Genomic DNA, 16,193 nt, shown 5'->3' on the forward strand with positions numbered 1-16,193 from the left:
TAGATTGGATTAATTATTGAGCGCTAACAAACCGTGACCGGTGTGAGATAAGATATTTCCGTATTAGGTACACCTATACCAATGTTTAGACTTGATTGATTGTCACCGGCCAAAAAAATGGTGATGAATATGTAGTAAAATAGAATAGAATAACAATAAAGAATAACCTACGTTTTTATGAGTAGGTAGCAAATTAATTGTAAAAGTTTACAAAGTATACAAAATGGTGTAGAATAGGTTAAACCCACTAACCACAAAAACAATAATTTTAATTGACCAAATCAAGTGTTGAAAAACAAGAAGGGCTTGGGACTAAAGAAATTAAATCATAAAGGTTAATAATCAATGTCAATAATATAACAATAAGCATGGTATAAGTATTAGGTACCTAAAATAGAAATGTCCATTCACAAAGGACAATGTTCGTTCTCCATACATTGTTCGCCTAAGAACCAACAATTTTGACATATTACTACCCGAAAGCGAAATAATACGATTCTGTGTGTAAGAACAATGATTCCTGATGGACACTTGCCATAAAATTAATGATTAAGAATATTAAATCACAGCGATTTTATAATATGTCGTTTATGACAACATGGCGTCTAATGTATTGTGTGAATGTATGAACACCGATTCGCGAAAAACGTTTTGTATTGTCGTCACGCCGAGTCGCAGCCAAATAGTATAAAATAATAGAACAAGTTTTAGAAATACAACTCGGCATTCCACTTTTATAATATGCCCACATATTGCACGTAAATAAACAACATGAATCGTAGGTTGTTTCCACCCTTGTCATCTGACACATGAAATAAACTCCTATTGTATTATAGATATCGAAGCCGAATCGTATATAATAATAGAATGGGTTTTGGAGATCACTCGGGGTTCCACTTTTATAAAATACCTACATATTACATAAAAATATCACGAATCATGAGTTTTCTTTTCACCATTTACATCTGACACGAGATAACAAACTCCTATCTCCATGACTACCATCGTAGTCTATGCCAAAGACTACAATATTTTAAGCAAGAAGTTTCAAACCTTAGCGGCTACGGTAATCCCTGGGCCACATACATCATGATAACATTCGGTCGACACCGGAACGAAGTCTTGCGATTATGCAAAAAAGCATCGTATTCTAGTGCGGCTATATCACGTTCAACCGGGGTTTTAATTCGACTAAAGTCCTGACTAAAGACTGGAAGAAAATACGCCGCATTGTATGAGCACTTCGTGTTCGTTAAAGCGGCTTCAGATCTAGAGCCCACATAGTTTTCTTTCCAATAATATCCGCAAGTAGCGCTGCATGATCTTTATAACAAAAACGGCAATAGTTATTAAGGTGCCAAAATTATATGATTACTTTGGCACGGTATTATACACGTTCGAAGATTTGTCATTTTCATTCATTTCTTCATCATCATCATCATTTCAGCCACAGGACGTCCACTACTGAACATAGGCCTCCCCCAATGACTTCCATATCGCACGGTTGGTAGCGGCCTGCATCCAGCGCCTTCCCGCTACCTTTATCAGGTCGTCGGTCCACCTTGTGGTGGGTTGACATTGCAGAATATGACTTTTGATAGGTTCATCATAGAATTCGGCGGGGATATCCTCACGGAGGAAGTTCGTAACAGGGCGGAACAAGATCTTATAATAATGCAAGGCCGAAGCTGTTACGCGCGTGCTCCTACGTGTAATCCGGCGAGTATGCAATAAATAGTAATGTCTGGTAAATAGTGGTAATACGTATCGTTCGTTCGTTCGTTTCAGCCGAAAAGACGTCCACTGCTGGACAAAGGCCTCCCCCAAGGATTTCCACGAAGACCGATCCTGCACCGCTCGCATACAGGCACCTCCCGCGACCTTTACCAGATCGTCGGTCCACCTAGTGGGAGGCCTGCCCACGCTACGTCTTTCGGCTCGTGGTCGCCACTCAAGAACTTTCCTGCCCCAGCGGCCATCAGCTCTACGAGCTATGTGCCCCGCCCCGTCTATGTCTGTATGCGCTACGATTACAGGGTATCATTTTGCATAGTCGCAAGACTTCACTCCGCTGCTGTCAAATCAATGTCGCATAATGTTATCGCAATGTGTGTGGCCCTTGGCCAAATCACAGAAGCCTATGCGAAGAAAGAGCACTTGAATGACAATAAAAATCAGGGTTACCATTTTATAAGATCTCCTCACTATTGAGGGTAACAAAGTAACATTAATAATCTAGCCATTAATTACATTTATTGCCTATACGAGAAAGTAAAGCAACATGCGGTTTTATTTTAATTTGTAAAATATTTGTAACAGTTTGTTCCAAGTTTAGTTTTACAACAGTATTGCTGTTTCAGCTGTCACTGTGAAGCTTTGGGAAAATAAATAAATAGAAAAAATATTAACATACATATTTATTTAAGTTTTTATGTTCATTATCATAATATGCCAATTTAAGTTACACTGTGTGACAGTCTTTGACACTAAACAAACTCTTCAGCTTAATAATACCTACCTACAGGGCGTTTTTATAGTTACTCTTGCTGATGAAACAAGAAGGGTTCTACTACTGGAATACAACTACTTTTCTTACAGGACCAATATCAAATTCTCAAAAAAATTCACATCCTCGTGATGGTGATAATTTCTATGGAGAGGTTTTTTTTATATTCGGTCTCTTGGGATAAGTTATTCCATTTGAGCAGTAGAATTAATCCTTTTTATTCGATCACATATAAAAACAATACAAGTGTTTAGGAAAACTTCTTCTTTGGTATGGTATCACTACGGAGTTATAATGTCGGCAACTCTGTATCACTGACTTGTAACTTTCAAACAGCATGAATAATAAGGGCACCACATTGGTTTTCTTTCTGAAAAAAGGCTTTCAGTTTTAGTACTAACCCTTTAGCACTATTTCATTGAAATAAAAATACAATAAACGCACAGAAGACTGAAATTGAGTCAACTGACGTGACATTTATAATTTGTTGACATTATGACAGTTTGACAAGACTAGGGATTGAAAAAGTTTTAATTGAAAAAGTAAAATGACAATTTATTAAAACGATTCACAAGGATATAATCGATTAAAAATATTTATAAAATGTTCTAATACTTGCCTGTAGCGATTATCCAATCCTGGTTTCTACTGAAAAACTACCTCGTGGCAAGATTTTAATAAAATAATAAAATCTTTATCTTCTCTTTCACAATCTATAAAAGTTCATTTGGTCTATTATTATACATGTGCTATGAATGAGGGTTTTCGCGATTGAAAAATCCGCGAGATGGCAATACGTAGACGCGAGGTCCAAATGCTGCATGATTGGTGGATATCTGTCAATGTCATGTCAAAAATAACCAATCATGCAGCATTTGGACCTCACGTCTACGTATTGCCATCTGGCGGATTTTTCAATCGCGAAAACCCTCATTGGCATAGATTATGAGAGACTGGCAACTATACTAGGTTGATATCAGGTGATCCGTCTGCTCGTTTGCCTCCTGTCACATAAAAAAAAAATATAAATATGTTTCTCACACTTCAACTGGCATTGGATTCAACATCGGATTCTGACACTTTTACAGTTATGATACCATGAATATCAGTTTATGGTCCTAATTATTTTTATTTTATTTACGACCTTCGACCAGTTGGACACTTTAGATAGCTTCTTGTAATAGCGTCAATATCTTTTTAGCTTTTAACGCAAATCTAGTCTTCAAAGCAGTTTAATCGATTTATTTTATTTTCAAAATCGATATTTTATTGTCTATGATGGCCGCAGGAACATCACTATACATAGACTCCCAGCAATAAAGTACGGTAATGCCTCGTACAGATTTTATCGGCAAAAATTATGGAACTTGATAGGTTTTAGACCATGCCACGCACCAAAACGTCCGGAAGTTGTAATAGTATTATAGAATAAACGTTAAAAGACTTATTTATTTAATTTTTCAATGCTTAAGTGTCCATTAGAATGAAAGGGTGCTTAATGTATTAAAAAAAATAGAAAATAATTATGATGGGTTAATGTTTTTGGGCGGTTTTTTAGGCGGTTTCTGACAATGTCCTTTAACTTGTGACGGTAACAAAATTTCCGTATGTAGAACCTAACAGTCAATTTGAAAGTTGGCGAAACATTTTCCCTATAGATTTTGAATAACACTAGGTATACGTTTGTCCATACAAATTGTCATACAGTTCCATGACTGTATGGTTAGTTAGTTGGAGAGAAAATGCGAACAAATTGTGAAGATATATTTATAAAATTGCACCATGTGACACAAGGAAGTACAAAATATTAAAACCTACCAGAGTACACGAGCCTGTAATTTGCAAGGACAATCAACAATTAATTTGAACGTCACTGCCCTGTATTAGGCTGTATCACGTAACGTTTGCGTCACTAATTTATTATGTGGATGATTGAACCACCTTGGGAAAAAATCGCTATCCCAATGTGGGATGGTTAGTTCATAATGAGTAATAAGAGGAAATAACACAAGAGGTTAAAAAGTTATGACGTTATTTCTGTATCTGTTATTTTGGTCGAGTGTCTGAACTAATACCACACATTAAAATAAACCATTAATGTTATTATTAGGATCATGACAAGAATATGGGTCACAAAGTCAAGGCGGTTGGACTTGAAACCTGGCAACTTTGGAATTTAGATTTTTGAATTTTACCATTTTCCTAGAACTCAATTTGGACTCCTACTTCCAGGAACTGCGAGCTGCAATTTACAAGACTATGACCAATGTTGCCAGATGCGACAAACCGTCAATTGTCACAAATTTTCACACGCTAAAAATAGACCCGAGTGTTCTTCGTAAAAAATATCCGTGTTTTAAGTCAGACTTGTAAAAAGTATAATTTTACACATAGTGCAATGTGCCTAAGATCAGCAGAATTCGGCTGTAGTCAAGAAGACTAAATCTTCTATACTTATAATAAATCTGTAGAGAGGTCAATTCTGTACATGAAATATATTTTCAAAATAACTATCAGGGGGTGATTAGTGATCGATACTGATGCCAAAAATGCAATCAGTAAAATTTTTGTCTGTCTGTCTATCTGTCTGTCTGTCTGTCTGTCTGTCTGTCTGTCTGTCTGTCTGTCTGTATGTTCCTTATAGAAACAAAAACTACTAGACGGATTTTAACGAAACTTGGTACAATTATTCTTCATACTCCTGGGCAGGTTATAGTATACTTAGGAATTCCCACGGGAACGGGAATTAGCGGGAAAATCCTTTTGTATGAAAAATCTAAGCCGCTTAAGTTAGACGCTTGAAATTTGGCATGCAGGTACCTTAGTAAACTTAAAGCTTAGATACAACAGGATATTGCAAAATTCCCACGGGAACGGGAGTTAGCGGGAAAAAACTTTTATATGAAAAAATCTAAACCGCGTAAGTTAGACGCTTGATATTTGGCATGCAGGTACCTTAGTAAACTTGAAGCTTAGTTACAACAGGATATTGCAAAATTTCTACGGGAATGGGAGTTAGCGGGAAAAAACATTTGTATGAAAAAATCTAAACCGGGTAAGATAGATGAAGGAGGTAAAACGGGATCCACGCGTACGAAGTCGCGGGCGGCCGCTAGTTTAAGATAAAATTGAAAAAAGTTAAAAAAAAAATTGACAAAACAAAAGCAGACATAATTGTACTAGTAATAAAACACTTTATTGTATAAGTACCACACACAGAACAAGAACAAGAAAGATAATATAGTGTTATTTAAGTAAAAGAAAAAGAAATCATACGTGACATGTTTACATTAATAATTATGCATTACACGCACTGTGTTAGATCCGTATCTATTTCAAGACTGAGATTGGTCTCAATTGAGGAATGGAACTTATCGCAGCTTCAATTTAGCTCGAGTTTGAATCCAGTTCCAACTTTGTTTTATTTAGAATGCCTCGATCTTCGATTTCCATGCTTTTGATCCGAACGCCCTAATGTGTCCTCACCACACGAACCATTGTGTTTTTTTTCTAACAGCGCCACACTGAACTAAACGCGATTAAATCGTGCATTAGGTAAGTTACAATAATTTTACGGATTACGTCAATATTTCTTGGAAATTGGTAACCTTCGTTAAACCTCATATAAAAAGGGGCGAAGCTTTTTGTGGGCTCTATCACGTTCCTTTAATAGTCCCATTGAGAAACTAAAAGTGTTTAATCCGACAGTAAAATTCGTCTCGCGTTCCTCGCATCCATTCGGTGTTTTTTTCGTGTGAATGATAAAGGATTTTATGTCAAAAGTTGTTAGGATTTTTGTTGATTTATACGTCTGGTATGTGTACGGACTGCACTATTTTTATGTGGATGGGACATCGTAAAATATCTATTTCCAGATAATCCATAAGAAAAAAACATTTTTTTAAATTTAGTAATACAATTATCATTATAGTGAAACTGAAAAAATGTGATCATTTTTAAGATCGAACGAAGAGACATACTTTTTTTTTCAATTGAAATTGTAAATTGTTCCTGTTGAAATTTTTTTGTCACGTGATACGTGTAAAAATCATAAAATACATATAAAGATTCTAGAATGGTTGTAATCGTGAGAATTTAGAAATAATAGGTTGTGTAGAGCATCAGCCATTTGGCATACTCAGTAATTATTTTAAGATTTTTTAATATCTGGAGATTAAATTCTCACATAAATAATTCTTTACGGTCACCATACCCACCAAATATCTTCAGGTGTAACGGCGCCAAAGATGTAGTTACTTTTTATTTTCAAACCATAGCTTTAAGGCTTAAAATGCCTTGCGTTTTATTTGTGTAGTTTGTCACGTTTTTTGGTTACTGGCATATGCGCCGGCGCCGCTCGCGATTGTAGTTCAAACGCTTTTCAATTGAATGAATTGAATTGAAAAAAATGAGCGAATTGTGCGAATACTGATTTTGCTCTGAGGAAGGTAACGTTTTGTCGGTAACGTGCCTATTTGAAACGCCGACTTATTGTGTCCTTCAGGAAGTAGGGTTTCTCATTCTTACTTTTTATAAAGGGTGTTCATTGAAGTTGTCACAGTGCGGCACAAACAGGTACGGTTATTGGTATCCATAAAGTAGTTAGTCGCTTTGAGTGTATTCATAACACAATACTACCGATACTACGGATGTAGAGCAGTGTTAAGTCAAAAGAAAGCATAGAGTTGACCATAAAGTGTCACAGATGTGTAGCTATTGACGAAGGAAAGTTTCGTATAAAATACAAAGATACAAAGAAAAACACATAGATCATTGAAATAACGGGTTTTAAATTCAACAAAGTATTAAAAATAATTAGGTAGCGCCTACATTTAACCGCCTCTGTGGTCTAGTGGTAAGACCACCTGCTTCAGACGCAGAGTTCCCGGGTTCGATTCCCAGTGGGGGCATATTTTTCTGTTCGGTTTGGTTGATGGTAGGGCTTGTTCTAAGTCCGCCTGGCTAGCTACCACCATCTTACCTAAGTCTGTCGCCATAACAACAATGTTAACAGCATTGTTGTGTTCCGGCAGTTAGAGGTAAGATAGCCAGTTCCTCCGTGGTTGAGGATTCCGGGTAACGCTCGCTTCCACATTCGGCCTGATCGTCATCTTCCATCAGGTGAGATACAGGCCAAGAGCTTCCTCGTTGTGGATAAAAAAAAACATAACGGTTGTTATTGAAAAAAAAAATTATGATGTATAATTTCTTAGTTCTTTCTATCTTAGATGTATCTTCTTCAAAATACTAAAGGCTGCTAGGGATTTCAGCATTTTCAGCAAAATTACTTACGCTTCTTGGGTTCAAATGACAGTGAATAATAAATACCAACAGTTTGAGATGGGCTTACTACGTCCGTAAACCATTAAAGTTAACCGTCAAAAGTTGGTAAATTCAATACGTTTTTCTAACAAATAGGTGTGATGATTCGTACCAAAAATATGCGTAACGCTCAATTGAAGAGTTTCAAAATATTCTTCTCAGAAGAAGGCCGACATTCCTCGGCGCTGCCGGGTGGCGTCCTAGCGGTGTACAGGCGCATTGTAACGCCATCTTATACAGGTTGGATTCGTAATTATGCGTACCTATCTATTTATGTTAAAATTTAACAAACATATTCTGAGTTGCACCAACTTACTTTAAACGTAACTGTAACAATAACCGGTGTTTATTGTATGAAGTTTGACAAATATTTAACGTTTGCTAAAGTTATAGTAAGATGTTGCAACTCAGCCTTAAAGTCGTCATCGTGATTTACTCGTACACATCTTAGGAGAAAGGCTGTATAGTTGTAGTTGGTCGAGAAATATCAGTGCGGCTTGCTAGTTCGACCCTTACAAATTACCCACCCTAATTAATTCTAGAATGCGAACCAAATTAATACATAATGTATTATTTTACTGCATTAAAACATAATGATTTACTCATTAAGTATAAACGCGACAGTATTAAACATGTCTGAAAAGGGTAAGTAACAGACAAAAACACAAATATATAAGAAAATCTACTTGTGTAGAGATTAATGTAGCGAACCTTTGACCGCGACAATACGCCTTCATATTATGGTTTACGCAGGCTTCCAAATGTTTACAAACTACAGCTTCGGTCCGTAAATAACTTAACCGTGATATTAATACTCATGTAAGTCGATCGCAAAGTAAATCACAATCCTACCGAACCAATTTCACGATACAGACAGCATTTGCAGAAGCTGAACTATAAAGCTATATTTACAAAATGCAGCCAGAAGGCGTAGTCAATGACCGCATATTTTCGGACACGCCGTATATCCGTGGGCGGTATAGACGGCCTGTCGCTAAGGGAACGTTCATTCATGTTTTTTTCACACGAACAAAACGTTTCAATGAACGACTCGTGAATGAAATTCCTTTGCCTAAGCGCCCCCAAAAAAAGTTTGAAAGAGCATCCTCCCTCGTAAATTGCCTAAAGAATTTGGGAGTGGAAAAAATTAATACCCTCGGTGTGACATACGGCGCAGGCGCATCGGCTTAACCGTTTTATTACGAAGCAGGCCACCTACTATAAAGTTATTTAGAAGGCGTGTTTTTTGTATGGTTTATAAATTGGCTCTATATTTTCTAGAACTTTACGCGTTTACGATTTACAAAGTAATTTTCATAAGGGCCTATTTTTCAATCGTCACATATCTTTTAACTGAAGAATAAACTTGTCATTTTGACATATTTTCCATACTAAAACTGTCAATGTGCCAAACTTATTCTTCAGTCAAAAGTTATCCGACGATTGAAAAATCAGCCCTAAGAAAAATAATCATGAAAATATATTGAGAGCATAATTATAGATTAAATTGTACAGAACCGATTAAATATCCACAAAAGCATACAATAAATTAACCTTTAAATTCAGTGTTTAAAAAAGTTCAAAAGTTACAAAAATTCTGCATTCAATTATTATTGCTTAGCGATTCATATCATAATATGGGTATTCTTTGTTAGGTGTAGGTTATTAAAGTCTAAAAACTTTGTTTCAAATATTGGTACGTAAGCACAAAAAGCGGTCAGCCATTGGATTTATACAAACAAATGCGGTGTGGGAAGACACTCATTATGTAGAGTTACATCACTCCAGAGATGGAAAGTTGTGGGCAATTCCAGTTTGACTTGGACATGGAAAACTACCTGTGCATCTGCGTCCAAATTAACCAATTGTTTTGTGTTATCCTTGATGATTTAAATGTGCCATCAAGGCTCTATTGAAAACCCGTGATGACGGTGTCTGCTTAAAATATACTTAGTTTCTAGGTAAACGGGTAGCAAATGTACTTAACTATACATATCACTATATCTAAAGAGATTAGGGTCTATTACCACCTCTCGTTCCCACCACTGCAACTCCTGTGTAGCCAGGATCTACAGCTTGACCGCCATAAAAACCCAACCAATAAAGGTCAAGTTTGTCCCGGGGGAAAGTTAAACTGTCATTGGACCCGCAACGAAATTAATTAGAAGAACATAGGAGGAGTTTGAAATTAAGGTTCGACTTCCCTCCATTGCAAAGCGGACAAACAAAGGTTTAAAACCTTTAAGAAAAGATTAAGAAGTCACAGGACATCTATTCTTGACTAAATGAGGTTTGATAGTTTTAATTGATGCCAATCGCCCAATCACAACTATAGTGATAAATATCAGTCATCAGTTACCTATGCCTAATAGTTCATAGAAGTCTTTGGTTGAATCTTCCAGTGCACTGCCGCGAGGATTGAACCCATAAAAATCTCGGCTCATGCACTACCGTGCGCCTCCGTCTACTAAACACCAGTCCGTGCATCCACAGTGCGTCGGCGTCAAACCGATTTGCTTCACGAGCCACTTAATGATACTTTGTAGCAATGGCCAAGAGCGAGTCGGCTACTGAAGATAGAGTCCAGATATAGGGTCTAATTTCTCGTTATTTGAGATCATAGTATCAAGTTGTCACAAAGCAATTACTATTTGTCAAATCTCTAAATATTTGTAACATATAATTTGATTCCGATATCATCATCATCATCTCAGCCATAGGACGTCCACTGCTGAACATAGGCCTCTCCCAATGCTTTCCATGCTGCCCGGTTGGTTGCGGCCTGCGTCCAGCGCCTTCCTGCTACCTTTATGATGTCGTCGATTCCGACATATTTATGAGAAATTCGTTATTAGAGGGTAAAGTCCCTTTTCAGGCCATTTATACCGGTCCTAAATATAACATGCCTTGCCATATTTTCGGGAAAACCCTCAACCCTCTACGCTTTTTAACATAGTATATGTAGTAAGGGCAACCTAAGCGAGCAGAAATCGATCCTTTTAAAGTTTAAAAAGATTATAAATACTTCATGTTGTTGCTTGTTATCGGTTTCAAAGTCAAGTCATTAGAGAAGTCATCAGTGCATTGTTTTATGCTGGACGCCTCGATCCAGACGATTTTTATTAATGTTAATTTATGATGACGAGTACATATTTACACTTAGGTAGTTACAGGAAACTTGGTCTTTATGCATTATTTCACAAGGTCCACAAGGTGGACCGACGACATCGTAAAGGTAGCAGGGAAGCGCTGGACGCAGGCCGCTACCAAACGATCAACATGAAAAGCATTGGGGGAGGCCTATGTTCAGCAGTGGTCCTATGGCTGAAATGATGATGATGATGAGGTATTATTTACACGATTTAAAATCTTAACTTGATAAGATTTTCTTAACATTATTAGGATCCCGAATTCCTCTACGAAACCCAACAATAGTTATACAACGCACCCACACCTCGCCTACGGCCTCAGGCCCCATGGCACATAGTGGGATGCTCAACTGGGCGGAAACTGTGGATTCGAGAACGGGGCCGATCGATGAATCGATGGATAATCGATTATATCGATATGATCGCGAGCATCTGGGACAATGACGCTTTGTGGTGAGTTTAGTAGCTAATTCAATAGCTACGAAAATAGCAATTGTAGAGGCGATAAAGTTGTTATTAACAATTACGATCGGCTCTACATTCAAGCCGGGAAAACGCATTGTTTTCATTCGTTATGGTTTATTTGAAGACTTGTTTATAGTATTTGATGTAAAAAATGCTTGTTAATCCTCAGTGCCTAATAAAAGCTCAGCCCATTTGATTTTATTTCAATTCTGCTTTTACACTTCGTGTTTTATTGATAAAGAACATTTAATATTTAGTATTTATGATCGTTTTATACAGTACTTTGTATGCTGCGGCTTTTGCTGGCGGCTTTGCCTGAGTGAATTTTGGTATGTCACAGTAAGAAAATATTACACATAATATTTTCACCAATTTCTATTGGTGAAATAATTTTCAAAATCGTTTCAGCAGTTTTAGAGATTATTTCCAACTAACTTTTAAATATTCTTTAAAATAATACAAGACATAATGAAATCAATTATTAAAATTACTTTCGCAATCAAATTGATTCATTACATTAACATACATTTTTCACTAATTGGGACAATATTTTGTATATTCATTCAAAAAAAGTATCGCTCGATGTAAACATAACGCCGCGTCGTTGCTGGCGCCTCGCCGCATATAGCTCGCTGCGCCGGCGCCAGTCAGGTGGGAAAACGCGCACGACACGTTTCCGTAACGCGGCAGATGCTGCCTTTATAATGAGCCCTCGAAATTTTGTTTTAACGCAATTATCTAATGGTTCCATAATTTGTTTTTTTTAGATCGTATGATAAATATAAGAAAATATGAGTAGAGCTTTGTTTTCCTTAAAAATAAACATATTGAGCTTTTTCAAAAAAAGACGATACTAATGTAGAGTTGGATGGAAAAGGTAACAAATAAATAAGCATTTTATTTCTCTCGCTGTAGAAACATTGTTATCGCTTTTCGAAATGTTCGTTGTAAATAAGCGTTTAGCCGTAAAACGGTTCAGTACAGGGTTTTATCGGTAATGTTCATAAATGCGGGTAAGTTATAATAATGAACAAATACACCGTTTGGCGCCATGTTAAAATACCCTTTAGGGTACCTATTAAGGTATAATGCATTGATATACAAAGCTGATACCTAAGACAATACTTTTTAACGCAGGTGTCTAACTAAACAATAACTTATTCAGCTTATCGGTGCTATTGGAGGGTCTCAAATCTCAAATTTATCTCTGTTTAGCTCAGCCCGTAAAGCTGAGATTACATTGTTTGCAAACAGGTGGCCTATTTGGGCATGGTTTATTTTATGATGATAAGGGTTTAAGGTGTCTTTTGTCGCGCTAAGCCGACCCATGTGTCGACCGGCATCGGCAGGGGGGGCTCCGAGGCGCGGCGCGTGAGTCACGCGTCCATTGAGCGCTGGTCCATTGAGCGCGCGCTCATTACCGCTCCGCCCGCCGGCAGTGCACACGTGCGCCGCGCTCCGACCTACGCCGACGCACTGCCTACGACATGTTGTCTCCCATCTCTCGATACAACGTGAGTTAGCCTACGACTTCCGCTCGAGCCCACGGACCAAATAAAACCTTACTCGAAACTCACCAAAACTTTCTTGTTTGCAGATGGAGAGCTTCACAAAAACACACTTTTGGCTCGCCGCAGCCGCACTCCTCGCCGCCTGCGGCGTCTGCGCCGGCGCCGGCGTGCGGAAACCCTTCACGCCGACTGACTCGATCCTCGACATCATCGACACCGAGCAGGTCGAGAAGATCCTCGCCGCGAGGCAGCGCGCCGAGCAGGCGACCGCCCCGCCGACCTCTTACGTGCAACGAAACGAACTCGGCGAAGGCAGCGCCGAAGCCATGGTCGTCTCCGTACCCGACCAGGAAGAAATTCGAAAAGCCCTGAAATCATCCAAAAACGCACTCGTCGTCACCAAAAAGGAGTACCTCAAGGAAGACTGGTGCAAAACGGAACCGCTAGTGCAAAAAATCCGCGAGCCCGGTTGCATACCCGCGACGGTGATAAACAAATTCTGTTACGGTCAGTGCAATTCGTTTTACATTCCGAAGGGCCCGCGGCGCCGCGACAACAACGACGAGCGGCCTCCGCCGGCGTTCAAGTCCTGCTCGTTTTGTCGGCCCAAGAAGGTGACCTGGATCACGGTGACCCTGCGGTGCCCGGGTCAGAACCCGCCCTTCAGACGTAAACGCTTGCAGAAGATCAAGCAATGCAAGTGTTTGCCGGTGGGTGTGAATTGACGTCGGCGCGAGGACGGAGCCTCCAGCGCAGAGGCGTGCTACCGTCGAGGACGTCGATAGAGGCCGGGCGAGCCGGGGCGCTGCGGGCGCGGATCGTCTCTCGCCTCCAGCACTACTGGTAACGGATTCGGCTCGCGTGCTCTCATACGTCAATAAACATGACGTCATGTGATGCATAATTAGATGCCAGTGTAGAGTTATTTTCTCGAGCGGCTTCGACTGCAAGTCGTCAAGCAAAAGCTTTAATTGTTCGTAGCGAAACTAATTAGGAAGTTTGTTAGAACATCGGTGGCCTTGCGTTCGTTTAAGGATATTTGATGTGAGCCTGTGGAAACGTGCCGTGGGTGGACAGTGTGTTAGTGCTAGAGATTAATTTGTTTAATAATATTACTGAATGTGTGATACTAGATGTAGAGCCAGTGCGTTGATTAGTAAGTACTTTAACAAGTCACATATTAGATTTAAAAGCATCAGTCTAGGGATGTTTGTTTATTTATTTTCTGTTATAGCTATACCGAAATACGCTTATAAGTACGTAATAATTATGCTATTTTTAGTGAAGTTATGAGCGGAATAAAAGTAAGATGTAGAGTCGGTCGGTGCAGCAGTGTAAACATAGGTTTTATGATATAACTGAAATATTATTATGATCTCTGTTCGCTCTCAAAACAAACTATTGTTTATGTCTACGTATCTATGATTCTGGGCTTAATTAGGTATTTATTGTAGAAATTGTGTAACCATTTCATAATTATGCAGTTAACATGTATCATCAGTATTATAAACTTCATAAATTACAAAGTAAATTAATATCTATGTAATTGAAAAAGTATTATTTATGCATAGACGAGAAAGTAATGGAATGATGTTTAAATAAATTATATTTGTTCATCAAGCAATCTTAAATATGTTTTCTGTTACCAATCCCTGAAATTGATATTTTAATGTTTGTCGAAAGTCAAAAATTTGCAAAATAAATGTAGATATGTACTTAATTTTGTGCGGAAATGTACCTGCCTATTTTCTTTGATGATTTGTTTTGAATTCGCATCACGCATGTTTTGCTACAATGTCTTATTGAACGACAATTATGTTAAATAATTTCGACTCAACCGAAATAGAATTCGTTCTGAAAGTTACAAAATAAATGAAATAATAGTTTTTGTGTGTTTTATTTGCGTTGTTTCGTTGACTCTACATACTTCCACTAGATAAAAGGAAATGTTTACTGCCTTAATTTGTCTTATTGTTAAAGGAAGGTATCCTTAATTAAGTGTACAATTGACATTAATTTATCATGTCAAATCAGGAGCTTTTGGCATTGAAGTAAAAATTAAAGGTTTGCATTTTCCTGAAAAACATTTTTCTCTAAATTCTCTGGGGAAATCTGTTACAGTCATACTACCGACATTACAGTGGTTGAATGAAAAATTGTCAGTTCTTTATTATTTTATTGTGACTATTAAGCTTAGGTTACACTAAACCGTAATTAGGGTTGCAGCTTGGTAAGCAAAACGACATAAACATAGTATGGCTACATTATAATAGAAAATACTGTGATATGGGTGGGTGTAGTTGGTGCCCATGATCACACTAAGTAATTAATGTAGTATAAATAATCAAAGATTGTTACAAATACTTAGTGTACAGTAAAGTGTAGCAACGAATGTGAGTATGAACTATGTTTTTGTTAAATTGTAGGTTGCGACAGACTAATGAAAGCTAAGCTTTAGAGTAGGCGCACACCGTTGATTTTTAGTTGGCCGATAGTTGTGCCCGATTTTAATTTGTATGAAGAATCGGCCAAATCGAATCGGCGTAGTGTGCGCACTCCCATACATGCCCATACTGATCAACTGCCCGACTAAACTATCGGCCGACGAAAAATCAACGGTGTGCGCCTACTCTTATGGTTAGTAAATAGTGCGACTTTTAGTTTATTTCTGAGTCGAATAGTTAGTACTATAGGAAGATAAGTAGTATGGTTTAGTAAATAAAATACCAAAGACACCGAAATTGTTATATTTATTAAAACAGAAGCGTGTGACAGACATTGATATTATTATTGTTTTTGTTACAACCTCATTAATTTATCTTTTCACTAAATTTAGGTATACACCGCGACTCACGCACATTTCCATTAAATCATATATTTTATAGGAAAGCGGGCTAAAATAAAATGTTATTACATAAACTTAGTTTTAGTAGTAGGAGAAAGTATTAAAAACATACCATATTTACATCTACTTATCAATATTGTGATGACTCCGAAGGCGCCTTGCCTAGTTCCTTAATGACTGCATTTCAAGAGGCTGTTTTGCTTACATGTGGTCATACAAGAAATTCAGGATATAGTATATTTTTTCTTTTATAGATGTTTGAAATCCAACGTCAGAAAATCAACCTCTTCAAAATCGCAGAAGAAAATAAACTACACTAATATAAGTTTTGTTCATAATAACTGCTCGTAATAACTTAGCTAAGGTATAAGTATAGCTTTTATATTATGATTTTC

General features: G+C 37.7%; 1 protein-coding gene across 1 annotated transcript; it reads left to right on the forward strand.

Annotated features, from left to right (window-relative positions):
* The first annotated feature begins 12,873 nt into the window (after nt 1–12,873).
* LOC135072431 (gremlin-2-like) lies at nt 12,874–14,819 on the forward strand. The gene is made up of 2 exons (XM_063966331.1): nt 12,874–12,956; nt 13,040–14,819. The coding sequence occupies exons 1-2, from the start codon at nt 12,930–12,932 to the stop codon at nt 13,676–13,678; spliced, it is 666 nt and encodes a 221-aa protein (XP_063822401.1). The 5' UTR covers nt 12,874–12,929; the 3' UTR covers nt 13,679–14,819.
* The last annotated feature ends 1,374 nt before the right edge of the window (nt 14,820–16,193 follow it).

Source organism: Ostrinia nubilalis, chromosome 6 (genome assembly GCF_963855985.1).
Source record: "Ostrinia nubilalis chromosome 6, ilOstNubi1.1, whole genome shotgun sequence".
Taxonomy (NCBI): Eukaryota; Metazoa; Arthropoda; class Insecta; order Lepidoptera; family Crambidae; genus Ostrinia; species Ostrinia nubilalis.

Coding starts and splice junctions, on each gene's coding strand:
- LOC135072431 (XM_063966331.1), top strand. CDS start 12,930: ATGTTGTCTCCCATCTCTCGATACAAC. Junction 12,957..13,039: donor CTCCCATCTCTCGATACAAC/GTGAGTTAGCCT, acceptor TCTTGTTTGCAG/ATGGAGAGCTTCACAAAAAC.